The 26939-nt window shown below is 35.8% G+C and overlaps 1 protein-coding gene across 6 annotated transcripts in view; it reads left to right on the plus strand.

The window, feature by feature from the left end:
* LOC132155835 (kin of IRRE-like protein 3) overlaps positions 1–26693 on the plus strand; it is a 238197-nt gene extending 211504 nt beyond the window's left edge. The window contains exons 7-16 of one of the 6 annotated variants that reach the window (XM_059564555.1): positions 9751–9899; positions 10305–10432; positions 11127–11253; positions 15311–15411; positions 16251–16461; positions 17945–18052; positions 18590–18673; positions 19661–19770; positions 20436–20522; positions 22890–26693. In XM_059564555.1, coding sequence (XP_059420538.1) covers positions 9751–9899; positions 10305–10432; positions 11127–11253; positions 15311–15411; positions 16251–16461; positions 17945–18052; positions 18590–18673; positions 19661–19770; positions 20436–20522; positions 22890–23357 — 1573 coding nt within the window. In that variant the 3' untranslated portion in view covers positions 23358–26693. The remainder of the gene's footprint in view (positions 1–9750; positions 9900–10304; positions 10433–11126; positions 11254–15310; positions 15412–16250; positions 16462–17944; positions 18053–18589; positions 18674–19660; positions 19771–20435; positions 20523–22889) is intronic. The other 5 variants (XM_059564556.1, XM_059564557.1, XM_059564558.1 and 2 more) reach the window with 5 other exon arrangements.
* Positions 26694–26939: the final 246 nt, after the last annotated feature.

The following is a 26939-nucleotide window of genomic DNA, read 5'->3' on the forward strand; positions in this document are numbered from 1 at the left end:
TGTCAAGTTACCTTGCCATGGTACCTTGTTCCTTCCACTTACACATTATTGTGTTTTAATGGATATGCAATGGATAAGACATACAGCTTCCTCAATCTTTATTATAATTGACAGGAGCAATACCCTGCGCTTAAGCTGTAGCTGTACTTTATTTAGTATACAGTTTATTGATCTCTGCATATTTTTCAAGTACAGAAAATGTTTTTCAGAACCTATTATATCTCACTTTAGTAGCCACTGTGCTACTATTTCTTGCTATGCAATTGTTGCAAACCTTCATATGATATATTTGTTTTGATCCTTTATTTGTGGTCTTTGGCATTGAATGTCGTTATACTATATACGTAAGAGCGACTTCAACTTGAGTAAATAAAAGAAGCGAGTGGGTGAGGGAGAGTGAATGTGGAGCTGTAAAACCCCCACCAGGCAGAGAACATTATTTTATTTAGGTATTTTAGTTGTTGTGTAATTGTGCATTTTTATGTCACAAATCAGGTTTTTTTTTTGTTGTTTGTTTTTATTTTATTTTTTTACACAGTTTGGATTGTGAGATAAAAAGTTGTGAATCAAGAATATCATTGTCATGTAATATACACTTCAATAATCATTGCTTTATTATTATTATTATTTTACAACTTTCAAACATTAAAGTGCTATTCAGTAATTAATCAATCTATGGAGAAGAGTCTGTATATACAGATAAATATACAGATGTTTGGGGGGTCAAGCACTGGCTCATCATTGTAAAGACTATAACAAAGCTGCACAGTGTCTCAATAAATGATGCTAGATTGTAATATTCTACTGCGTCCTTCCATAGCCTGGAATTCACAGCTGGCCTGCAAGCTAGGATGCTGAATAATACAAACTACATAGATTTTGAAGAATTATTTTAGTGAAATGGGTGTTGAAACATGAAAGTGCATCAAAACATCCTTCATATGTGCAGTATTGTGTATGTTGTGCTTAGCGCTGAAGTTGTGTGACTTTGCCTGGAGCGAGTCTGAGCGTCAGTGTTTTCTCTCACTCCAAGACTGCTTTTGATTGTGAAAATAATACATGTTCAAACTGAATGTAATGTTTTCAGACACTTAAATACATGCTATTTACAGTTAAATGAAAGTGCATTACAGTTTAAATAAACATTAAATGCAATTAGTTGAACTTAAGAGTGCTTTTGACACACTTAACTATAGGTCTTGAGTATATATTTATATGTCATTTCATAATTACTTGTATTGTCTTCGAAATATGGAGAAAGTTACTGATGGAGCATTTATGATGAGCTAAAATATAGCTACTCTACCATTTATTTATTTATTTATTTGTAACTTATATTTCATGTATTTAAATGTATTTGCAATTAAAACTGGCCAGTAAAGGAGGGAGGAAGTGACATATGTTCATGTAAATATCCATAAACTGTATGTAGCATTTGCATATAGTTAGTTTGTGAGCAGAACAATGAATGAAGTTGCATGTTTTTCCCCGAAGTGTCAGTATTTTCTCTCACTTCCATCAAGAGATCAAGAGCGTAACATGTTAACGGGCCATGAATTCACCACATTGGATTATTAGCAGTCAGATTAAGTAAAATATTATTAGAAAGAAAATGAATTCCTAAATGCTCTCCATCTACGGGCCCTGTTGCAACTGCTGCCATTGATCTGAGGGAGTTTAGTGGCATCTCACTTGTGAATTTAATAAATGTCTTGAGTGACACTTTCCTTGATGACTTTCTTCGTGGGAGAGCAATAAAAAAAAAAAAAAACAATCAGCACTAGAGTCTGAATTAATGATAGCCTTCCAAAAAGAGGATTCATGGGCCATGCTGCATTGAAATTTCCCTGACATTAACATGGGGTAATTTTGTCACCCATTGATTGAGGAACAAAAAAAGTAGAAATGCTATTATTGTGGTGTCAGCATAATGTGATGTGTTGAGGAGTGGTAGGTACCCAGATTCATGTGCATTGAGACGGATCATTACCGGTCGAGTTCATTTTATGAAATGAGAGTCAGGAAAGATGTCATGAAGATGACTTCAGTGGCTCCCAAAAGAGTGAATGTGCTTGGGTGATATACTTCTAGATACAAAAACCATGTGGTGATAATGGTGTATATATCGTCACTTTCCCTCTTTTGTAATCTTAATGTTTTATTGCTTGTTCATTTCTTTAAATATATATATATATATATATATATATATATATATATATATATATATATATGTGTTTTTTTTATAAACACTTTTCTTATTTAATAATCACATTTTTAGTTTTTACTTTTGAATTTTCAATAGTTTTTATGTTTGTTTAAGTATTATTATTATTATTATTATTATTATTATTATTATTATTTTGCTTTATTATTATTTTCATCAACATCTTTATATATAAATAATAATATACTTTAAATGTTATATTTTTATTAGTTGTATTTATTTCATTTATTTATTTATTGATGTATTTGTAATTAAATCTATTTCTATTTTTATACTGTATTTAGATACAATATATATTTTTCCCTAAGATTTTACTGTCCCTGTTCTGCAACATGTGTGACAGACAATAAATACATAAATAAATAAATAAATAAATAAATAAATAAATAAATAAATAAATAAATAAATAAATAAATAAATAAATAAAAAAGTAACATCTTTTGATCCATCTAACAAACAACCAGATTTACTCATTATCACAATAACAATGATGTTTGATGCGTTGGGTTTGTTAGTTGTGGCTGTTTTGGGAAAAGTTCAGCCATGGTGTGTCTCTGCAGTGCTGTCTTTGACATAGCTGATGAAGAGGTTTTCATGGTGGGCTGCTCGCTTCGCTCATCAACCATTTGATGTGCTCACACAGATACAGGCGCTCCCGTTGTTTGTTTTCTATGTTCCCCAGCATCTCTGAGAAGCAGCCAGACATGTTTCATCAACCAGGGAACAGCACATGGATAACTGACCAACAGCAACAGATGTAGCCGATATCTCAAAACAGAAAATTAAACTCCTGGCATCTGTCCTGCTGGCTGCTACATTGGCCAGTGTGAGTCCATCTCGTGATGCTATCATAATGGAGTGAACAGCAGCTTTATTATTAGCTAGAAAGTGTGTGTTGCATGATCCCAGAGCGGGAGAGAAGGATGGAGAAGACATCCTCATCATTTCCAGCACATTTCCCATGAAATCAAGATGAATATTGAAATGTAATTTGTCCCAGTGAAAAAATTGAAATAATAAATCTATCAGTATCAAGTGTATGTTGCTGCTGACCACAGACTATTATCATACACTTGTGGGAAAAAAGAAGGTATAAATAAAAGACCACTTAAGACTTAAAGAGACAATTTTAATGACTCATGAATCTTTTGGCGTGCTTTATAGAATTACACTTATTTTGATATGTTGACTAATATACTAAAGCACATGTACTTGATTATTATTCATTTGAACTGTAGTGTGTTGTTTGGTATTACAAACATTAAATAAATATATTTATTTTTAAATATACTAAATTACAGTTTCATCATTACACATTTGATTATATATATATATATATATATATATATATATATATATATATATATATATATATAATATATATAATATATATATAAAATAAATCTATATAAAAAAAGTTTTAATAGAAATGACATTAAAGGATATTTTAATTAACCATAAGTTACTGTCAGTACAGTTGGCATATTTTAAAGACAACATAAATATTAATTAAAATACATTAAAAGTAGGTGTTGGCTATTAATTTTAATCTTTATCTCTGTAATCTAAACGAATCACTATTAAATAGCTTTTACCACTATTAACTAATTAACTATTTAAACATTTAATATAAATGTAAACTTTAATACATTTCAATTTAGTTTTAAATTAAAATTATGTCAAGTAATTTAAAGAACCTCTTTTTAAAGGGTTTATTTATTTATTTTTTTGCCTCTACTGCCAATCCAAAAATCGTTATTTTCTTGTTGTTGTTGTTAGTTCTATTATAAAAATTATAATAAAAAAAAAAAAAAAAACCCTGTACCCTTCTACTCCAGAATAATAAAGCAGTCCAATAGTTTACCAAAGTTTGCATAGATAGTGTGCTGGTTTTTCATTGGGGGGTCATGTTTGTTCTGTTTAGAAGACCATGGCTGAAGCCCAACAGAGCCACTGTTCTCACAGATGTTTTGGCTCTTGGATATGCAGCACTGAATCCTTCAGCTCTGGCAAAGCTAACCCACCATTTGGGCCTTCCCTGCCGGCCAAACCTCCCAGTCTGCCACCCCATGGGCATAAAACCAACATGCAGTCCAGCTTTGCTCTGTATTGCCATAGTTTTGTGCTGTCAGAATACTAGTTGGAATTATAAGCAGAGCTCTCAGTTGATAAAAATGATTGAATCAAATACAGATCGCAAGGAAAAACTCCTGAGTGATTTAAAGACATTGTATTATTGTGGAAGAGGAATAAATCTTTGAATACACATTATAATAACTTGCTGTAGAAGTTACACTGGGCCTAGCTATTTTACCAAAAGTACACTTTAGTATAATTTTAAAATAACACTTATTAAAGAAATGATATACTTAAGTGCAAACTGAATATGTTTTCAGAACACTTAAAATGCATTGCAGTTCAAGTTGATGTGATATGCAATTAGTTAGGAGTGTTAGGAGTTGTGAGTTTTTGAACCACTCAAGTAGGATTTAAGTATATCTTATGTAATAACATACTTCTATTGTATTGTTATTCTATTGTACTTGAAATATGGTTAAAGTGTTTAACTTAGTACACCGAAATTATATAAACTTTAAAGGTAATATCAAATAATCACCATTTAGAATATTACTTGAGTAAAAGTCTTAAAGTATATGATATTTATTGTACTTAAGTACGAAAAGTATTTTTTAAAATCTTAAACATACACAAGTATTGAAAAGTAAATGTACAAGTAAATGCAAAATGGAAAAGAAGCAGAATCTATGAAAATGTGAATAATTTAAAAATAAAATAAGAGATATCATTATTTGTTATATTTTTATTATTATTTTTTTTTTTATTTAGTACTGTCCTGAGTAAGATATTGTACATAAAATATGTTTACATTTAGTTGACAACACAAAACAAAATTGCTGAAATTATTAAAATAACACCATTCAAAGGTTTGGGAACCCTTGGTTGTTAATACTGTGTGCTGTTACCTTGATGATCCACGACTGTCTTTCTGTTTTGTGATGGTTGTGCATGAGTCCCTTGTTTGTTCTGAACAGTTAAACTGAGAACTGTTCTTCAGAAAAATCTTTAAGGTCCTGCAGATTCTTCAGTTGAACTTTATTCTTGAAAAGATGGCGCTGTATTAAGCAGTATATAAAAAGTGTTTCTATTGCTAATTAAAATGTTTCTGAAACATCTGTGTATTTGACACATATTACATTTAATTCACTTCATCTGTGATAAACAATGCAAACACCACGTTAGTGTCACTAACAGGAGCAGAACGTTTCCGGCTTGACGGCTCTATTTTCAACTCCGCCCCCGACTGCAAGCGACAACTCTTGCTGATCGCCATCTGTAGCTGTGCTTCAGGTCGAACGCATCTAACGAGTGAGTCGTTGAGACTCAGCTGATTCATTCAAATGGATGATTCATTCAGAAACAAAGCATTAGACTGTGCTAATGAGTGAATCAATGAATCATTTATTCAGCTGGATTGTTCAAAAAGCTGATTCATTAAATAAGTAAACACCATTGCTGAGAGATGCAAAACAGTACTGTGATCTTTGTGTGGAACTATTTTTGTTAGTAAAATTGAGCAAAAACAAGCAATATTATATCTAAAATGTAAGCATCTTATTGCTTTACTCAACTTGAATAAAATTATTATTAAATGTGTTCATGCTGATATCTGCAAAAAAAAAAGTACTCTTTGTGTGATATAGATTAAGTTAATTATATTAAATTCTAGAAATATAAAAAGCATAGAAGCATTTTTGCTGTCAACAATTTAGAATGTCACACACCCCTGACTCGACTTGAGTGGAAAATGAAATCATCGGTGGCTGTGTGTGCACTTGTTTGCACATAAGCATGAGTCTAACTTGCAAACGCCAGACCACTGATTCATCAAACCTGCTTTCCTGCAGTCTGTGTTCTTCTGACTATTTTGTAGTAAGTAACGAATATGCTCTGGGCAAATGTATGTAATTATATATATATATATATATATATATATATATATATATATATATATATATATATATATATATATATATATATAATTTTAATATAATTATGTGCTAACTGCTTTAAAGTGCATAGCTTGAGATTCACAAAAACATGGAACTGTTACTTGAAGCATAAAATGTTTCAAATACAGAATTAGATTAGATTAATTTATTTATTCATTCATACATTAAATTAATCATTAAAAAAACATGACTGGCAGTTAAAAACAGTCCACACACAACTGTAATATTCACAACTGTAGTATGTTGTATTCACACAACTGTACTAATTTAGCTATTTCAGCTAAATAGTTTTAAATCCCTACACAGCACAGAGACAGCCCTATCAAAAGTTTTTAATGATCTGCTTCTTGCCATTGACTCTGATGACTATGCTGTTCTTATGCTCTGAGGTCTCACGGCTGCCTTTGACACTGTAGACCATAACATCCTGATCTCTCGTATGGAGCATTATGTCTGCATTAAGGGTGCTGTGTTGGAGTGGTTTCAATCATATTTGTCTGGCAAAAGCTTTTCTGTTTGCCTTGAGGATTTTATATCCTCTTCTGCGTGTTTCTCCTGTGGGGTCCCCCAGGGTTCTATTTTGGGGCCTTTTCTATTTTATTTATATATACTTCCTCTATGATCCATTTTCAGGAAGTATAATATTTTGTTTCACTGTTATGTAGATTATAAACAATTATATCTGCCACTGAAACAAAAACATCCAAATTCTATAGCGCCACCTTTGTGCTGCCTTGAGGAAATTAAAGCCTATATGGCAATCATTTTTTTAAATGTAATGAGGATGAGACAGAAGTTAAGATTAAAAATTAAATTTAAATTTATGCATTTAGCTGATGCTTTTATCCAAAGCGACTTACAGTCCATTCAGGCTAACAATGTTTACTCCAGAGGGTGCTTGTGTGTCTCCTGATCTGGATTTAGATGTTTTAAAACCATGTGTAAAAAAAAAAAAAAAAAAAAACAAAAAAAAAAAAAAAAAAAACACTTGGGTGTTTTAACGATCTTATGATTTTAAACTGGACAAACAGATTGATTTGATAATTAAATCCAGTTTTTTCTAGCTGAGGCAACTTTCTAAGATTAAATCTTTTCTGATTTTCAAATATTTTGAAATTATTATACACGTTTTTATTTCATCCCGTCTTGATTACTGTAATGGATTTGATGTAGGCATTAGTCAGGCCTATCTCACCAGACTGCAGATGGTTAAGAGTGATGCAGCTCGTTTGCTAACGGGAACATGAAAGCGGGAACATATTACTTGTCATAATGGACCTCAGCTGAGACTGCTAATAACACAAAATATATGAATACAAGTTTGTAATGAAAGATGTGCATAACTAATGCACAAATATAAGCTAGTTACTTAAAAGAACAAGATAATCATCCTCCTTGGTTCTTGTAATAAACAGGGTATTTAAAGCTGAATTAAATCTTCTGATCTGATTACAAAGCAGCTGCTTCAAAAAGCTCTGTTTAATTTATGTTACCTCGAGAAAGAAAAACTCATATAGGTAGATGTGTAGCAGGCGACTGCTGGTGTAATTGCCTATAAATATAAAGTTTCATAGCGTCGCATATTCATTTCCCTCAGAGCAATTATGTCGAGGATTGAGGCGACACGCGCAGCCGTCTGCCCTGATTTAAATATTTTTGGAAGCACAGGTGTGCCTGCACAGATTTAGCAGATTGTTTTCTAAGCTGCTTATGTTAACTCCATGAAACAGTGCTTCTCAAACACACTAGCTAGGCCAATTACAACTGCTGTCCCTCCTTTTTTTATTTAGTCAAGAGGGAGACTGTAATCATTTAAATGGCACTCTATCAGGGCTCGCAGATGGTATTAGTAAGGTACAGAGTTAATGAATTATGTACTCATTCCCACAAAGCATGTGAATAGTGAAGATTTGGCAGCGTTCTATCAGACTTTGTAAATCAAAGCTTCTTGACAGCAAGGAGTTAACTGGCATTGAATATATTCGTTTATTGAAATATTTATCCTAGTGTCAGGCTGTGACACCCATCCACCATTGGCTTTGACTTGTACAAATGAGTCCCATCATAGACGCCAACATAGAACTACAAAGTAGCAAGTACAATGCACTTACTTTGTTAGCATGGGAGAGAACAACAACAACAACAAAAACATTATGTTGGAAGATGCCTTTATCTTACCGAAATGAATGGTTCCTTGTGGGAAGTGCTATGAATTGTTAAAATTTTATGTCTTTGGTACAGTTTATGGGGTTTGTGTCATTTGGCCATGTGGAGAGGGACTGCAGCCTATTTGTCAAGTCAGGATCTGTTTTTACCAGTCTGGCTCCATTCAGTGTTGTTAACTTGGTATCCAGGCAAGAAACATGCTGAAGCAAGAAGAGATATCTCACTTCAATGATTTGTCATATAACAGTGTTGTAATTTCCTCAAACAAAGTAGGATTGGTGACACTGGTTCCCTAACCACCTACAGACAGGCAGCTATCATGCCTTATTGATGAATATGATAGAAGCAGATGGATTATACAGCAGGTCTTTCTCCCATCACCATGGTAACCTCTAAATTGGGTTCCACTTTCTTGTGATAGCGTGTGCCAGACAGGGACTCATAATGATGGCTTTCGGATTCATTACTGAAAAAAGTTAGACTTAAAAAGGGTTCATGTATTTCTCGACTTGTGGATCTGATACCACTTTTACAAATGAGCTTAAGGATATGTGTCACATTATCTAAGAGAGTACCACTGTGACCCAATCAATTTGAAAACTGATAGCAAGGCTTCAAATTTAAAAATGAAGGCTAAGGGAAGTTAAGACAGGGAAGTTTGATGTCATGACTAAAATCAAAATGATTTTACCAAAGTAGGACGTATTCAAATAGAAAAAAATAAATAAATAAAATAAATAACTGGTCGCTTTTCTATAGAGTTTAGCTCCGACCTGCCCCAAAACACTTACAGTTTTTAGTCATCCTGAGACCTTGATTACCTGCTTCAGGCGTGTTTAGGACCTACATGAGCAGGATGTTCATCAAAGAGCACTTACCACTTACGTCCTGTCAAAAATGTGCAAAAAAAAACCTTTATCTATACCTTTATCTATAATAGCTTGTTACTGGGGCAGTACCTTTAAAAGGAAAACCTTGTACCTTATCTCCACCTAAAAGGTGAATATTAATACCTTAAGGGGAACACATTGCTAAAAAAAAGGTACTGGTATAAAAAATTTAGGGGTAAATAAGGTACAAATGTCCTTTTGAGGGTACTGCCCCAGTGACAACCTATTGCAAGTTTTTAAGTGTACAGAAATTATAACAATATATAATGCAATATGTTTTTTTTTTTTCAGTGCTATATGAAACCATTAAGTTCAATAGCTTTTTGTGTGGTTTGTCACTAACTTTAGTTTAGTGCTAATAGTTGTTTGGTACCTCATCTTCTTTGTCTGCTTTGCATGAGCTTCAAAACACTATATCATATATATTTACTGTTTATAGTTGGGCCAAAGGAGGAAGCATGTTAAAGGAAGTGTCTGGAGACACTTATGAGGTCACAGTGGATCACTCGTTCTTCACAGAGCCAGTTTCCTGTGAGGTCACCAACCCACTTGGGAGCACCAACATCAGTCGGAACGTGGATGTCTACTGTAAGTATTTATTTATTTATCTTTTTTCATATCAGAGTTTTCCAAACCTTCATGGGGGACCATAATCTGACAGGGCTACAACCTGTTCCTGCACACTTCTGGCAGTTGTAAAGACCCTGATTAGCTGGTTCAGGTGTGTTAAATTAGTTGAAGCAAAGCTCTGCAAGAATAGGCTTAGTGGAGATGCATTTGTGCTGCACGGACTGATTGGCATGACATCAAAAGTACTGCGAGAGTGACTAGATACCTCTGGTTCAGAATCTTTGAATGTATCGCTGCAAATATTAGGTTAGAGACTTACAATCCTCAGCTGCCACCAGTCTCATATTAAAACATGCTTACAAGCACTAGGTTTAATATGTGACTTCTCTGAATAGATCTTATAACCTGGTTTATTTTCTCCAGTTGGACCTCGGATGGCTGCAGAGCCCCAGTCTTTACAGGTTGACCTAGGATCCGATGCTGTGTTTAACTGTGCCTGGACTGGAAACCCCTCTTTAACTATTGTATGGATGAAAAGGGGCTCTGGGGTGGTAAGTTGCTAGGCATTGTTATTGGACATTGCTTTTAGTAAACACATAAATCTCTTACACCAGCAATTCAATTTTTTCAATACAGCTACATTAATAGTACTTTGATATTTTCAGACAGCTGGTCTTTGTAAAGAGAAGATCAAGCTATACAAAAAGAAAAAAGGGATAAAAAAAACATTGATTTTGGCTTTTCATCCATTAGTTTTAAACTTCAATATGCTGTTCTTTGTATAAAACATTGAATCTATTAATACATTGCCTTCTATTTCTGAACAGTTCAGGAACAGAATCAGACATTTTCTAAAAAAACCATTCTTATTTCAAGGATAAGATGGCACATAGTATGTTTAGAATGTTTAGTGCTGTGCCCTGATGGCAAACATCAGAGTTTTCAGACTCCCTGCAATATTACTCACAGATGGATGATGGCTCAGTTTGGGGTATGTCCCAAAATGACGGAAATTGTGCCCCAGTGAAACCAACTGGTCTAATTTCTGCAGCCCGGTTGACTATCACCTACCGTCTTACATGTTCACATGGTTCTTCTCATCTGACCCAAATTGGATTTTAATAATTGAGAAGAAGGACCTTTTCCAAGCTTAGCTGCACATCCATGAGTCCTGATTCATTTAGACTCTGGCTAGCTGCCTTTGCACTACTTTTAAATGTTTTGATTTTTGACCCTTGGCTACAGGTGCTAAGCAATGAAAACATCCTGACACTGAAATCTGTCAGGCAAGAGGATGCTGGGAAGTATGTGTGCCGTGCGGTGGTGCCTCGTGTTGGAGCGGCTGAGAAGGAAGTCTCTCTGACCGTGAATGGTATGTATGATGCTTTTCTACCAGGCTCGTGGCAAAAAGAGTGTGTTTGTTGGGTACAAATGTCTTAATTTGGAACATATGTAAATAAAAAGGGTGCAAGCAATTGGCAGTCCAGGTGACAGAATTAAACCTATTTTGGCCTTCATGTTGACTCTAAGACAGAAGTTTGATGTTTACTCTCCGGTCTGCTTTTTCTCTGGGCAAATACTGATTAAATTCAGTAAGAATTGCATGAGGAGCTGTTTCTTAGGCTGTGACAGGCTAATGAAAACAGGAGAATAGCGGGAGACTGGCTACTCTCAGATAAATGACTTCATTACGGGCACTTGAAATTCAGGCAGCATGCATTAGCCACACGACAGCTTTTATTCGCAAAATCCAACACGTTTTTAAAAAGCTCCTTTCTCTCCAAAGCTATTTGCCATGGGCCACAGCTTTTTGACGTGAGTGGAAAATAGGAGAAGTTCAGCCAAAGTGACAATTTTGTTTGCATTGAATGATACTTCTGCGAGTTTAAATTCACTAATGCAGTTTAGCACATGGAAATGTAAAAAAATCAATAAATAACTGTTATGTCGATAGCATTAACATGCAAAGGAGGACAGTCGTTCAAAGCCTACAGAAAACTCAAGAACTACAAAGATTACAAATGACATCCACTTTCATCAAGTACATTCTTTTCTTCATTGGGACAGTAAAGGGTACCTAATTTTTGACTCCTAAACAGTTTAGGATTGTCTGGATTGTCTTGTTGTTCGTTTTTTTTTTTTGGTACTAGAACGATTTACAGATATTTATGAAAAGATCCAACACTGTACCATCATGTCTCTCAATATTAACCAATTTAAGCCACTGCTGAAGGCTCTGCCATGATTTTACCATCTTATTTTTATTTTTTTTTGGGGGGGGGGGGTAACTGTAGTGTTCTAAACAACAGGTATATAAGTATACCACCTTAGGAAGGGCTTGTGACAATATACTGGTAATAAAATGGCAAGTTATGGTATTTAATTCAGACAGTTTTTACTATGATTTAAAGAAACATTTAAATGTAGTTTTGTTTTTTTTGTTATTTTCTTTTTTTCTCATGGAAATCCATCACATTGCAAAAGTTGCAAATGGGGTTACAAAAAAATAAAAAAAAGATAAAAAAAAATAATAATAATAATGTTCAATGTTCTTGTTTGTGTTCCTCTTAGTCCTTGTTTTTGTGCAATGCTAGTCATGTGGTTGTTTTTTTGTCATGTCACTTGTGGGGTTTGTGCTGGGTGGGGTGGGGTGGGGTTGAGCATTGGGAGCTGGTATGTGTGTGTTGTTGTGTTTTCTTGTGCTGTTTTTGACCGTGATATTTGCTCTGCTGTTTTGGTTCATTTTGCTTTGATGTACTGGAGGACCCCCTCGAAAACGAGATGTTTCATTTCAAGGGGTTAATCCTTGCAATAAAGATATGTTAATAAAAAAAAAAAAATATATATATATATATATATATATATATATATATATATATAGAGAGAGAGAGAGAGAGAGAGAGAGAGAGATTGAGAGATTCCTCTGAATTTATATTATTTTTAATTACCGTGTACCTATTTATTGTTAATGTATCATTTTAAAACCACTTGACCTGGATCTGTTTTTTAGGTATCAAAGAGTACCTCTTTTGATTATTTTCAGTAAGTGAACCTTTTTGCTTTAAAAGCCACAAGAGGACGACAAGCTGTGTTCAACCTCATTTCTGGAAGTGAACACAAGAGTGCTGCGTGTGAGATTCAAGCACCTATAGCCTTTGATGTGGCAACATGTGGTGCAGGCTCGCTTGTAGCAGCAGAACCTGATTTTACCAAGTGAGACATGTTCCTGGGACAACATCTTTGTTGACCCTGGAACAACATTGTGATTAACCAATCAGATTTGAAGAACAAGTTTATAGATTTTGTGAAGTTTACGCTTACAATTACTGTTAGGTGCTTGTACATCAGTGTAATTCATCTATCATTTCCTCTGATTTTAAGGATTACTCATGGTTAAGGTTAGGTTTAGGTGTAGGGATATGGTCAAGAATAACTTTTTGGAGTAAAATGTTGTTCCAGGGTCAACAAAATATGTTGACCTAGGAACACATCTAACTCAGCAATATCAGGACGTGCCTTGTAGCACGGGGCTGATTGTTTCAAGTTCTGGTGCATTCGGGAGATGAAGCTGATCATTTCACATCTTGCTCATCAACGTGCGCTCCTGACGAGCGACTGAAATTCACAAGCATTGATGTGAAGAATGACTGTAAATTACAAAAAGCAAATGAGAAGGATGAACTAAAACTCAAAAAAGTATTGATAATTATAATAAATAATAATAAATATTGATTTACCTACAGTATGATTGCTTGCTCCTCACTGAGTCACATAAAATCTAATGTATGCTAACAATTAAATGCACTCTTTTGGCATTTGTCAATATCTGTTTCCTCACAGTTGCATGTAACTAGAACCCAAAGCTCCTTCTGAGACTCACAATACAGACAAGAGAGTCCCAGTGTTCTCTCAGGCCCAATGTAATTTAATTATAATCAAATAGCTAGCAGGGCACACCGTTTGCCGAGAACGCCCTAATGGATACACATTGCTTTCTGCTTTTTGTTCCCTAGTTCCTCAAAATGGGATCTCATTTTTCCATGCATATTTTGAGCTTTAATGGGGTTTAATATCTGAATGTTCATTTATTTGTGTTGTTGCTTTTGGATATGATTTGGCTTGTGGATTCAGTTTGTTTGTTTTAAGGTATGCCGTTCGGCTGAAAATTCTGCTTTTCTATCACAGGAATGAATTGCTTTTTAAAAATTTCAAATGTAATAATATTTTCCAATTTTTACTGTATTTTATAATCAAATAAAAGAGACTTCCTTAAAAGATAATAATAAATGATCACTTTTTTTTTAAATGGAGTACTTGTGTTTGCCTGTGTGAGAGCATGCAAGTTTACTAAGTGCGTAACCAGCTTTAGTATTGAAAATGTGATCTTAAACAATACATTTTGCATCTGTTTTTAATCTGACAAGACGTTGGTTTTCTTTCTGCTAAGAATGATCATCTTGCAGGTTAAAATGATTGCAAACTGCAGCAGTATAAATGCATTAATCAAACACACTCATACAGCATTTCTGACATTTTTCCTGCCCCAATTTTGTATTTATGTATTTTTTTTATTATATTGCTTTATATAAACAGATACAAATCATATAGTTTAGTGAATTCACTCACAGTATCATTAACTTTTCCTCCATCTTGGCTCCACTGACTTACACATATCGTGTCACAAACTCCCATTGAAAATGAGTGACATTCGGTTGCTCGTTGCTACAAATCTTTGCCAGTTTGAAAGCTCCTTAATAGATGGATGGTTGAAAATGTGCACTTTGCAATGGGGATGAAGACACAATGTAGTGGAGGTGCAAATGTGCAATGCATTGTATTTTTCTACCTTAACTGTAATAGCAAATTAATTTAACTTGCACTAGAAAGCATTCTTCAGAATCTTATGATTTTGGGGAATGTACATTCCTGAACATGATGGATGCTTAGCCTCATGGGGCATTTACACGACCCTGTTTTCAACAAAAAAATATAACATTTGTGAAAGTGTTAAAAATGTGTCCCTTGAATGCAATGTAATTCTGTCAAATGCAAATTTGCTTAATTTACTCTGCAAATAAACAATGCTGTTAGAAGGTCATTTCCATTCAGTGCAGTTTCATGTAATTCTTATGTCTCTACGTCTAGTGTTGTCTTGTACTTCTGGAACTGCGGGACACTATGGAAAATATGCATACATGTTTAATATGAAACATTAGATGGAATAGAATGCTCCCATAAAATATTAGCAAACATTCTGATGTTTATTTAAATTGATTTAACCTAAAATACTATTGTAACAAAGCAACACTTAATCTTCTCTTGTTACGAAGAGATTCCTATGACTCTGTCCAGCAAACAGGAATCACACAGTGTTAGTTCACAGTTTTGAGTGTGTGATGAGTGACTATGTTTGTCTGTTCTCTCCTCAGGACCTCCGACCATCTCCAGCACACAGACCCATCAGGCCCCACACGGGGAAAAGGGACAGATCAAATGTTTCATTCGCAGCACACCACCCCCAGACCGCATTGTGAGTTACTCAGCTCTCTCCTTCCAGTGACTCAGCTCAGACAGGATTGCAGCTGTTGAGTGGGTGGTTGCTGTTGTCACATGGCTCGTGTGACTCCATTAGACTCAGTAAACGCAGTCCAATAATGCATAGTGCACTCATGAGTTACGATCTGTTTAATAAATGAAATTGCATCTCAAATCATTTGTTTCCTCTATATGGTATTAGACATGGAAGGCTTACAGCACTAATTTCTCATTTAATGCATGCTTATGCCCTGTTACCACAGATCCAATTAGGATTTACCACTCTTAGATGAACTGTCTTCTCTCCAGGCCGATTTTTGATTCATTACTCACACTGTGTGTGTGTGTGTGTGTGTGTATGTGTGTGTTTGTGGCTGCGCGAATGGAAGTGCATAGGTAATCTCTGTGCGATGTTTACCCATGTGGCTTTGCTTTTATTGCTATGCTATTTCTAAATGTCAGTTGAATGGAAAAGACTGCTCCTGTGGTCCGGAACAACCAGTAATAACTCTGGAAGTGTAATAACGCCCATAAAGCAGGTTAAAACAAACATGCATCTCTCTTTCCTTCTGAAAAGACCAGCTTGTGCACAGCAAACTGATTCAGAATACTTTATGTTTGTAAGTGTTGGTCTAGATGGAAGATACATGATATTTACTAGGAATAATTGCTGGTTGTGAAGCTGGAAAGGAGCTTTAGCTGGTTAAGCCAGCCTGGTGCCTTGAATAAGCTCTTTTTGTCTTTCTTTTTTTATGGTGCAACAGACTAGAATCCAGAACAACACATGCTCAATGCTCAACGTCTTTTCAATATGGTTTCTTCACTTTTCATCAGGCCTGGTCCTGGAAGGAGACTGTCCTGGAGTCAGGGACGTCAGGTCGCTACACAGTGGAGACAGTAAGCACAGAGGACGGAGTGCTGTCCACCTTGACCATGAGTAACATCGTACCCGCCGACTTCCAGACCATCTACAACTGCACCGCCTGGAACAGCTTTGGCTCCGATACAGAGATCATTCGCCTCAAGGAACAAGGTGGGAGCCAAGGTTCGCCAGGTTTCACCTTCTTTTTTTTAAAACATGCCTTTAGTAGAGTAGTGATGCAGTGTTTAATAACCATAGTTTTTGAAAACACGGTTATTTGATATTTTCTCCATTGCTCTCCATTAATCAAATTAGCAAGTCTCCTATTAATATTTTTTTAATGTATGTATACCATATTTAGTTCACAAATAACTGACATTCACAACCTACATATGATTTTCAATTAAAATAATCAGTAATAAACTTCTGCATTTGTACATTTTCACACCATGTGGCACACATTCAACCACTGACAATAACACGGTTCTTGGCTGAATTTGAATGGATCGTTGAATCAGTGAGTTGTTGACTTAAGAACAGTCTGATAATGTGATGAATCATTCAGTGTTCATCATCAGGTACACTGGAAAGAATCAGCTTCTTTTTCTTCTTTTCTTTAAAACATGCCTGTAGCATGGTTTAAAGAAGCAATTAAGCCATGGTTTTTGAAAGCACTGGAATAGAGCAGAATCTGAGTTTTTTTTTTTTTTTTATTACTTTCCATTTATCAATTTATACATTATGAATCACTTTACACAAGATTAGCAAGTCACTTGTTAATCATATTCATGTCTTTTAATGTATTTAGAATTTTAGATTGCATATTTCAGAGCAAAACACTAATTGAACATTTAACTGCAACTTCAATAAATCATATAAATATATTAACAACACTTAGCACCATTTAATTTGTAGCCTCGTTAAAGTGATTAATTTTTCTCTCGTGCATTTCTTGAAATCCATCTCCCTAGTGCTTTCATAGTTTGGATTTGTTTACATGGAATACATTGTGTTCCTGATTTGACTGACTTTATGGATTAGTTCCCGCCCAAAAATTAGAATTTCGTATTCAATTTAGCTAATTTCAAACCATAATGATATACATTTTTACACAATGTGCTGATTGTGCTTTTCTATTAAATTGAAATGAATGTCTTCTAAATATACCAACAAGAGCACAAATAAAACAGTTGAGTTGGCTCTAATTAACCTAAAGCCACAGCTTCTCAAAACACTCATGAGATTGTTTGAATCCACATTACACCCACATCCTATTAGAGTCCGTAAATGATCCAAGGTGAACGTTAACAACCCATGCAGTGTTCAGTTCATGCACACGGAAGACATGTTATGTGCGTGTCAAGCACTGAATGTATGCGATAATTGGCATAGCTGCAAATTGTCTGATTAAAGTTAAGGTACCTGAGTTTTAACTAGAAGGTGATGGTGGTGTTAACTGCCTGTAGAAGTTCTTTTGAATAGATGCTTTAAAGGTGCTAATGTCTCTTTGACACGCCATTTGACATTCTCATGTTTTCCATGCTAGTGCGAATCTGGAAACAGGAGTAAACAGCAGTGACGTCTGTGTTTGAGCACGTATTTACTGGATTTATCCGTCCTGCCCATGCTGTGTTATTGTAGAAGGATCTGTTTTGTTTTCCAACAGGTTCTCTCCCTGTTGCTGTGATCATCGGTGTGGCAGTTGGCGCTTTCGTTGCTTTCATCGTCCTCATGGGAACCATCGGCGCGTTCTGCTGTACACGCTCTCAGAGAAGTATGTACCTCTCAGCCCATCCCGTTCCTGCATGTCCATCACCAGAGAACGCTAAGTGCTCCTCAGTCAGACAAAGAGCAGGGTGTTAGGGTGTTCATGTCACTTCACAGAAACCAAGACTTTATATACTTATCTCATTTTCCATTGAGTGTTTGTGTAGGGTTGGCAGCATGATGGTAAAGAGCAGAAATGCATCATCTGCTAAAGAGTCTGTGAAGAGTTTTTTATTTTTATTTATTTTTTTTGCAGTAAAATCTTTTTTCTTCTTTTTAAAAAGTATTTTTTTACTTGTGTGTTTAAAAAAAAAGCAATTAATAAAATCAGTTACTAATGATACTATTATATAAAGCTTTTGTCATGCCGCCCACCCTTATCTCTATTTTATTTCTCTTCCTTTTGCCACGTCCAACATCTGTCATGATCAAAAGAGAAAGCAGGTCATCCATGTACAGGTTAGCGTCAGACAGGGAAAAATGAGCTTGCAGTTTCTGATTGTTGGTGGGAATGGGTTGAGCATGTTGTTGTTGTATGCCACAGAAGACGCTCACCTGGTTATGCCTACACTGCCCACCTCCATCTGTGCTCAGCAGAGAGAACTTGCAAGCAAAATTAAGACAGAAAGTAAGACCTGTTACCTGACCGTCACCAATTATCTGTGAACATTGTTCTTCAATGCGTTAACACGAGCTGTGTGATTCTGATGTATCTAATGGTTCCTCTAGGGTTCCTCTTATCTTAGCTCTGTGGTGTAATGCTGCTTTCAATTCCTCTTGGGAAGTTCCTACTCAAAGATTTGGATGTTGTACTTTTAATGGTGCAAGATTTTAGTTATAAGATGGACAATTTCATATCAATTTCATTTAAATTTCTCGCTATTTAATTCACTTTCTGACAAAGTCAGGAAACCATTTTTGAAGAACAATGTGTGTGACTGATGCTTAAGATAAGTATTTTAATAAAAACATTTGTCCGCAGTAGTTTTTTTTTCTCTCCACCCAAGCATTTTAGGATTATTTATTTATTTATTTATTTATTTATTTATTTATTTGTTTGTTTGTTTGTTTAAAGAGTATGATGTAAACATGTAAATTAAAATTTATTTATATAAAACCATATATTTCTGTTAATATAATAAGCCTGTAGAGCCTGACATTTCAAATAATATACATCAAATAATGATGTTTAATAATAGTTAAATAGTTAAATAAGTTTTGTTCTTGCTGTTGTTTAACAATTTATTAAATCTGTTATTGAAGTTATGAATTTATATATATATATATTGTGTACAGCATGATTTGAAGTTTTGAACATGTTGATAATTTAGAGGCCTTATAAGTTTGTGTATCAAAAATGAAACAGTAGGGTTATTATGGGCTCAAAATTACAAATGTATAAGTTATTATATATTGTTACTGACAGGAAAGTTGGGACGTGTATGTGTGCTGATCTCAGAAGTAAACAAATTTCGACTTGACTTGAAGGCAGCATTCATTTCATGGATTAAAGCAATGTGAAGTGGCATGGAGTAGATTGCATTTTACGTAATATTTCACATCAAGTGCATTGCATGTAATGACATTGGAGTAACACTTGTCACTTTCTTCTCAGACCTCAAAGGCGTGGTATCAGCCAAGAATGACATACGTGTGGAAATTGTACACAAAGATCACAATGCAGCCCGAGAAAACGAGGATCAATCCGCCATGAAACAGCTCATGGTGAGTCACGTTCTGAAGGAAGAATACAGTAAACATCCCGCTCACCATTACCCCATCAGCACCCCCAAATCAACAAACTAGCTCATTATGCTAGTCCCTGTCACATCCGTAGCTAATGAATGCTAATCATCCCCACCTCAACACTAATAGTGCCTATCTCCCTTGCCACTGCAAACGTCAAACCCATGAATAATTCAGCATAAGTGTGAGAACCCCGCTGGCCAGCATGCCTATATTTAGCCCCCAGCCTGCATTTCCTGGGAGGACATAAGCATGGATGTAACCATAGAGATTCCAGTGAGCAAGTGGCCCTTTTCTCCTGGAGCCCTTGGTGAACTTCTGTCAGAACACATGCTGCCACGAGCTCTGGAAATTTCTTTCATTGTCACTCAAGCCTCCGAGGTCCAGAATCAGAGTTCTGTGCGGGCTTAAGATGTAAAACACCCCAAAGCATAAGTCTTTAGACAAAAAAGCGAGAGAATACCTCACAAAGATGGTGCTGTATTGCAAATTTTTGCCTATGACGTGAAGATCATTCACAGGAAATTGCCCCAGTTGACCTAGCTTTCCTTTTGGAATATCTTTTAGCATTTAGGAGTACCAAAGCTCACATAGTGAGATTAACCCAGATTCAAATGTGTGAACGTATCTGTTATTTGCCACAGATTGAACGGGGAGAGTTTCAGCAGGAGTCTGTTCTGAAGCAGCTTGAGGTACTTCAAGAAGAGGAGAAAGAGTATCAGCACATCAAGGTATGTCTCAATGGGATTTGATGGAAGTGACGTGAGAAAGAGAGAGGTTCTTAAATATATGACACCCCACTAAAACATCTTCAATGTAATTGTGATTTGTGTCATATTTTACTGTCATTAGCAAATAATATCTGGTAACACTTTATTTTGACATTCAACTAACTATGAGTCATTTTGCAACTACATGTCAACTAGCACTCATTAGAGTATTAGTGTCTACTGACTATAAGTAACTGACATGATTACATGTCGACTTAAGGCCAAAGTATACTGTGATTTTTAGTATGTGCACCATCCTATTTTTTGTAACTGTGTGTACTTTGTATCAGTCATAACCTCGCGCAGACACAAAGATGAAGCTTTCTAGAGTGCATGTGTAGACCGCCTGTATTCGTGGTCACCTCAAATGGATTATACTTTGAAAGGCTACATGTACGACTGAAAAGGGACATAAGCAATGGTCTAAAGCACCAGGTGTAAATGAGAATGTGTTCTTCATCTATTATGTTCCATTCAACCAAAATGCATCAATATCATGTGCAAACGGTTGCAGTTCCAAATAATGTGTTAGCTGACATGTAGTTACTTATAGATAGTAGAATATTTAATGTCTACTATAGAAATAAACTGTAACCCAAATTCCTCACAAAGCAAAATCAGTGTAATGTATTGACATTTTTTTTTGTTTAGATTACAGTTACTTTCATAAAAAGTAATGGTTTATTATTGGCATATATGATTCCGTGTGCAGAACTTTTAACATCCATGGACCCTTTCCAATACACAAAAGGTCCTTTATGGTGAAAAAAAAAAAAACTAAAAATCTTCAGATTGTTTAAATATTATTCACACTATGTTTTCACTGAGTGTTTTTTTGACCACTCCATACAGATACGTAGTGAACACAATCCTTGTAACCTGATAAAACCTGCCTGATGCCTTTCTCACGTTGTCATAGAGAAGTCACCTAATGGTGATTATCGCCTCTCCCCTGTGGGATATGGCCTGTGCGTCCGCTCAAAATGGCATTCACATCCACATCATGTCGCCTGTTTTGCTTCTTAGCAACTGTGCAGATATAACATGAAAGCGGCCATGGAATCAAGTTCCTTCACTTTGATTATTTCTTTCTGTGATTGATTTAAAAAGCCATGAATCTGAAGTCCAGTTAAAGCTGAAAAGTGCAGACTAACAACAACATTGTCTATCAAGGTTCTGCTTAATTAGCCGATAATGAAATTTTTTAATTAATGCTAAGTGTAACTTTGTTTCTTGCCTTTATTACTGTTTTGAAACAGAAGTAAGATACTAAAAAAGGAAAGGAATAGTCTGCATTGCATAGCTGTTGTCAAGAAATGTAGCTTTAACTCATGGTGTTAGATATAGGTCAAAATAAATATGGAAGCATTTATGAAAAAAAAGAAAAGAAAGAAATTCTGCAATCAAAGACATTGCTATCTGTAAAGGTTTGAGTTTATCAAAGGACACCAGATACAAATATATAATAAATATATAATAATTAGCAAAATGTTTAGCCAAGATTGCATGGGAATAACACATAAGTATTCAGTTAGAATTAGATAAAATCACAAAATATGTCTTTATAATAAAAATTAAGCTAAACTCCTCATGGTCATCTAGTCCTATCTAAATAGGGAGGAGTATAATCGTGTAAAGACGTTTTGATTGTCTGACAGCAAAACAAGAACCATTGAAATTTCCATAAGATGACATACTGTAGGGTCTTCAAAAGTTTTAGATACTGTATGTTTATAAGATGTTCATGAGTATATGAGCTTTGAAATGCATCATAACAGACTTTAGGAGCATTCACACTGACAGTGACGTGGATTGCTGGAGGTTACCAACTCGTTGTGCATTTGGTGTTTAGTAGTCAATCCCATTCAACTGTATGCATCTGTGTATGGCAGCAGATTTCTGCATGTCCTCCAACTGGAAGGTGCTGCATTGCGTTGATGCTTATTTGCTTAATAGTGAGCTCCTCACCAACGATTCAGATTTTAGGAACTCTTTAAAATGAATTGCTTTATTGGCCGGTTGCAGGAACTGCTTAAGCTAGTCTTAAAAGTTAGTCATCTATTTTTAATCATGCAAGACTGCTCATGACTTTTCAAAACCAGTTCCATAAAAACATAGATTGGTCTAATTTGAATCCGAAAAGTAAGACTGATTACCATTTGGTAGTCAGCAGTCAAACTAATTCTTGCAAGTTTGCGCAGCTTCCCTCTGGTATCAGTTCCCTGTCAGTGTGAAATAACATTTACCATAATTTTTTTTTTTTTTTTTTGTCATAAAACTAGTGTATATGCTCATTGACATTGACTGTTAATGCATTTTTCCTCAAAGGACCCCACTAATGGATACTACAGTGTGAACACCTTTAAGGAGCATCATGGCACCCCAACCACGCTGGCTGGAAACCAGACCACAGAGCTCCGCCGAGACCCTGCCACAGCCAGCACCGGCAAGCAGCGGGTTCCCACAGGAATGTCTTTCACTAACATCTACTCTACCCTGGGTGCTGGACCCAACCGCCTATACGACTACAGCCAGCGGTTTGTGCTGGGCATGGGCAGCAGTTCCATCGAGCTTTGCGAGCGAGAATTCCAGCGAGGATCGATGAGCGACTCCAGCTCTTTCCTGGACACACAGTGCGACAGCAGCGCCAGCAGTTACAGCAAGCAGGATGGCTACGTGCAGTTCGACAAGGACAGCAAGGCATCGGCCTCCTCCTCGTCCCATTACTCTCAGTCATCGTCCCAGAACTCAGACCTCACGCGGCCACTGCAGAAACGCATGCAGACCCACGTCTGACTGCAGGAGATGGACAGAAGACAGAGGAATCCAGCGCTGGGGTTGGCCAAAGGGGATTGAATCCCCCCGACCCCACAGATGCGAATCAGGAACCAGTTTAAGCACATCTAGCACACCAGTTTCATTTTATCCTCCACTTATTTTGCTTTTTCTTTGATATATGTGAATTTCCTCATTGTTCAGATCTTATTCACAGCTTTGAAAAGCCTTAACTTTTTTAGAACCTTTTCTTCACCCTTCCGAATGCCCTAAATCTCTAGGCCAAAAAATTCCTCCAAACAATAGTGTACCACAGTGATGTTACATGCCAATGGAGAAAAACACAAGACCCTGAACAGATCTAGTGTCCTTGCTGTCATTCCAGTAACTTTGAAAAAACTCTGAATGAATGCCCCCCTCAAACAAAGCATAGCAACAATGCTTAAGTGAACTCTTCGAAGAGAGTTGAAGAAGGCTACACATCATACCTCTGTAGTCCATTCACTCATCTCCACCACTGAAGGACAATGTCCTGTTGCTCCTGTACATTAAAGCACAACTGTCAAAGTTGTATGTAACTTTTCTCAATTCCTCTACCACAGCTAGCTAAACAACTGAAACATAAAACAAAATAAAAGGACAGGGAGGGTGGCTGATAGAAAGCACTGTACGAACTGAATTAACAACTAAAGTCAATCCAAATCTTTGGATTCTGACCCTTCTGACAAAGGTTAGTCTGACATAAAAATGTGAGATGTGGCTCTGAGCTGTTGGATTACAATATAGAGAGAAGATATATTTGTGTACTTTGTCTTTCTTTCTGAACACTCTTTAGTTTCAGTATTTTAACAACATGGTTTTAAAACATGAATTGGACTTGCACTGGGAACTAGAAGGATGATGTAATCTTGTTTAGTTATGTGTTTATGAGAGGATGGGTTTTCTCTTTTTTGAAATACTATTATTTCCGAAAACGGTTGATTTGGGTTTGATGTGAATCATGTGCCAATGATCAGAACAATGATGTTTGGATTTCAAAAAGATGCACTATATCCTGTGTCCTGCTTTGTAAAGTTGAATTATAACACTTCTTTTTCATTTTCTTTTGATTAATTTAAATCAATCTGGGATTGTTACATATGCTATATATATTTTTCAAACTGCTTGTTTCTTGCAGGACACAAATTTAGTTTACGTGGAGTGCCATTGGACTGTACAGAATTGAGTACCCTCACTGTTATAAGTGAGACATTTTTGTACATGTGTTTTGAATGGAGTATGGGTGTCCATGCTTAATGTACATGTATGTTGTTTTGTTGTTTCCTTTTTTCTTCCTTTGTCTTTTGGTTTACAGTTACTGAAATTGCAACTTATGTGACTACTGATAACGCAAGCACTTCTACACTCGACTCTTGTAAAGTAAAATCACTCTTAGACTTTAATCAGAATACTGAAATCAAGTTAATATCAATTGAGCTAGCATTGCAAACTATGTATGATGAGCAGAAAGACACAGACTACCCAAAAGCCAATGCCATGGTGAATGAAAACCTGGAAACTAGAGACATTCGGCCAGTTAAAGTGACAAAACCTTTGGAAAGAGTTGAAGCTCCAGCTGTTCTGAAAGTATAGCTCTTCAAGGGCTCCTTGCAAGAGACTTTAGCTTAAGCTACAGTGCCAATGATGCTGACACACTTGCTTTGCAAAAGTAATGGATGCATTTGATTGATTAGATTATCTGCTCCATTTCCCAATTCATTCTGCATTTTGGTCATTGCTGTCCTGGGGAGAAATGTTCAGACTGCCAAAAAAAATGTCCAAATTATGGCAACATGCTTCAATTGCTAGGGAAGAGTACAGCCATTATCTATGTGGTGTTATATTAGGGGGCATAATTGTATGAAATTGCCACTGACCCCTTATAACAAGGTTCAGGCTCATCCCAGTATGAGTACCAACTGTGCTTACATCCAGTGATACCGACACCCTTTTCACTGCCAAGGTTTTCCTGGGTTATATGACACTCTGAATCTACATTTAATTGACTAACTGCTCCAGTCCTGACTTATGATTGGAGAAACAGATTGGGCGCGAAAGCTGTAAGTGTGTTTTGCTTATCAAAGCTTCCAACTCTTTTTTTTATCTCCTCTTCAACGTACCTACCATTCAACTTATCTACCATTCATTCTCGCTCATAAACAGAAATATGACCAGAGATAATCCCTCATATAATCAAGCAGGGGTAACTGTGGCATCTCTCACTTGAACAGCAGAGATCTTGGTTTTGATGCAGAGGGAAGAGTTCTGATTTGTTCTGACCTAACAGTCCCTCCCTTCAACCCCACTAACTGTGAGGTGTGATGCTGCTGAGTCAGTCGGTGCTGTAAGCACTTTACATATGATAATATTTGTGGCATTTCAATGGGGTTCATACATGAGTGCTGTTGGATGAGTCTAATTTTACAAATGGATTGGTGCCCATTGTGGGGTTTAAACACGAAAAGGCCTGTTTCAGTCCTGATAATGCAGCTCAGTCCTTACTACACTGTATATAAATACCTCATGGTCTCTGTGTGTAAATTTGTGTTTAAATTTGTATTACTTTGCTTTGTTCTTTAGTCAGATTGATTCATAAAGTGCAGAAATCAAATAACACCATTGATACTGTACAAAAGATCACATTTATTTTACATATTACATTTTATTTTATATGTTTTCCACTCTCAGCATAACCAATGCTATAGCCATAGGCAGATAAATGTTTCAAATTAAATGTCCATATGTTTCTTACCTTGCCCTGTCTTTCTGTTATCGATAACTGTTTCCTGCAAGGGGAAATTAAAATATATGGACTTATAGAAATCTTCCAACACACAACAATCCAGCTTGCAATGTGCACTGATTTATATCCAGGGTTTCTACACCTTTTGACCATTTTGTGATTTCTGGAGAAATCATTTTAGTGAGATTGACCAGAAATTGCTGTTTGCGAGGGAGAGGAATAACCTGAGCTGAGCATAAATCAATATTAAAGATATCTCTAGGTACCCTGTAAATACAGAAAATGCCAAATCATAATTCTCAATTCATAGTATTATCAAATTTAATTTTCAGGAGCTAAAGTGTGGATTTTTCCATGTTAAAATGAATATCCTGTACTACATGGTAATAAGCAGAGACAATTGTAAACAGTGTGTGGCTAACAAAACATTTCTCTGTTTGTTTGAATCCTGGCCAGCCACGCTTAGCAAAAATAGCTCAAGCAATGGCATTAGTTTGGAGGCGTGGCTCTCTGTTATTTTGTCTAACAACAGATGAGGACAAGAGAGGAAACCTGTTTGAAAATAGTCATATTTGCAAATCATTTTAGTTAACATTAAATTAGAGTTACCCATAAATCCAGACATAATGCAAATCAAGGGCAGCTATTATACCATTCCTTCTGCCACTGCATTAATTTCTACTTTAAAACGCTTATACAGCCATATGGATATTTATTATTTCACATGAACATAAATTATACCATATGGACCAGTCAAGTCTCAACCCCCACCCCACCAAAAAAATAAAATAAAAACAATTCACTATTCATGTAAAGAGGCT

Source organism: Carassius carassius, chromosome 13, assembly GCF_963082965.1.
Source record: "Carassius carassius chromosome 13, fCarCar2.1, whole genome shotgun sequence".
In the NCBI taxonomy this organism is placed as follows: domain Eukaryota; kingdom Metazoa; phylum Chordata; class Actinopteri; order Cypriniformes; family Cyprinidae; genus Carassius; species Carassius carassius.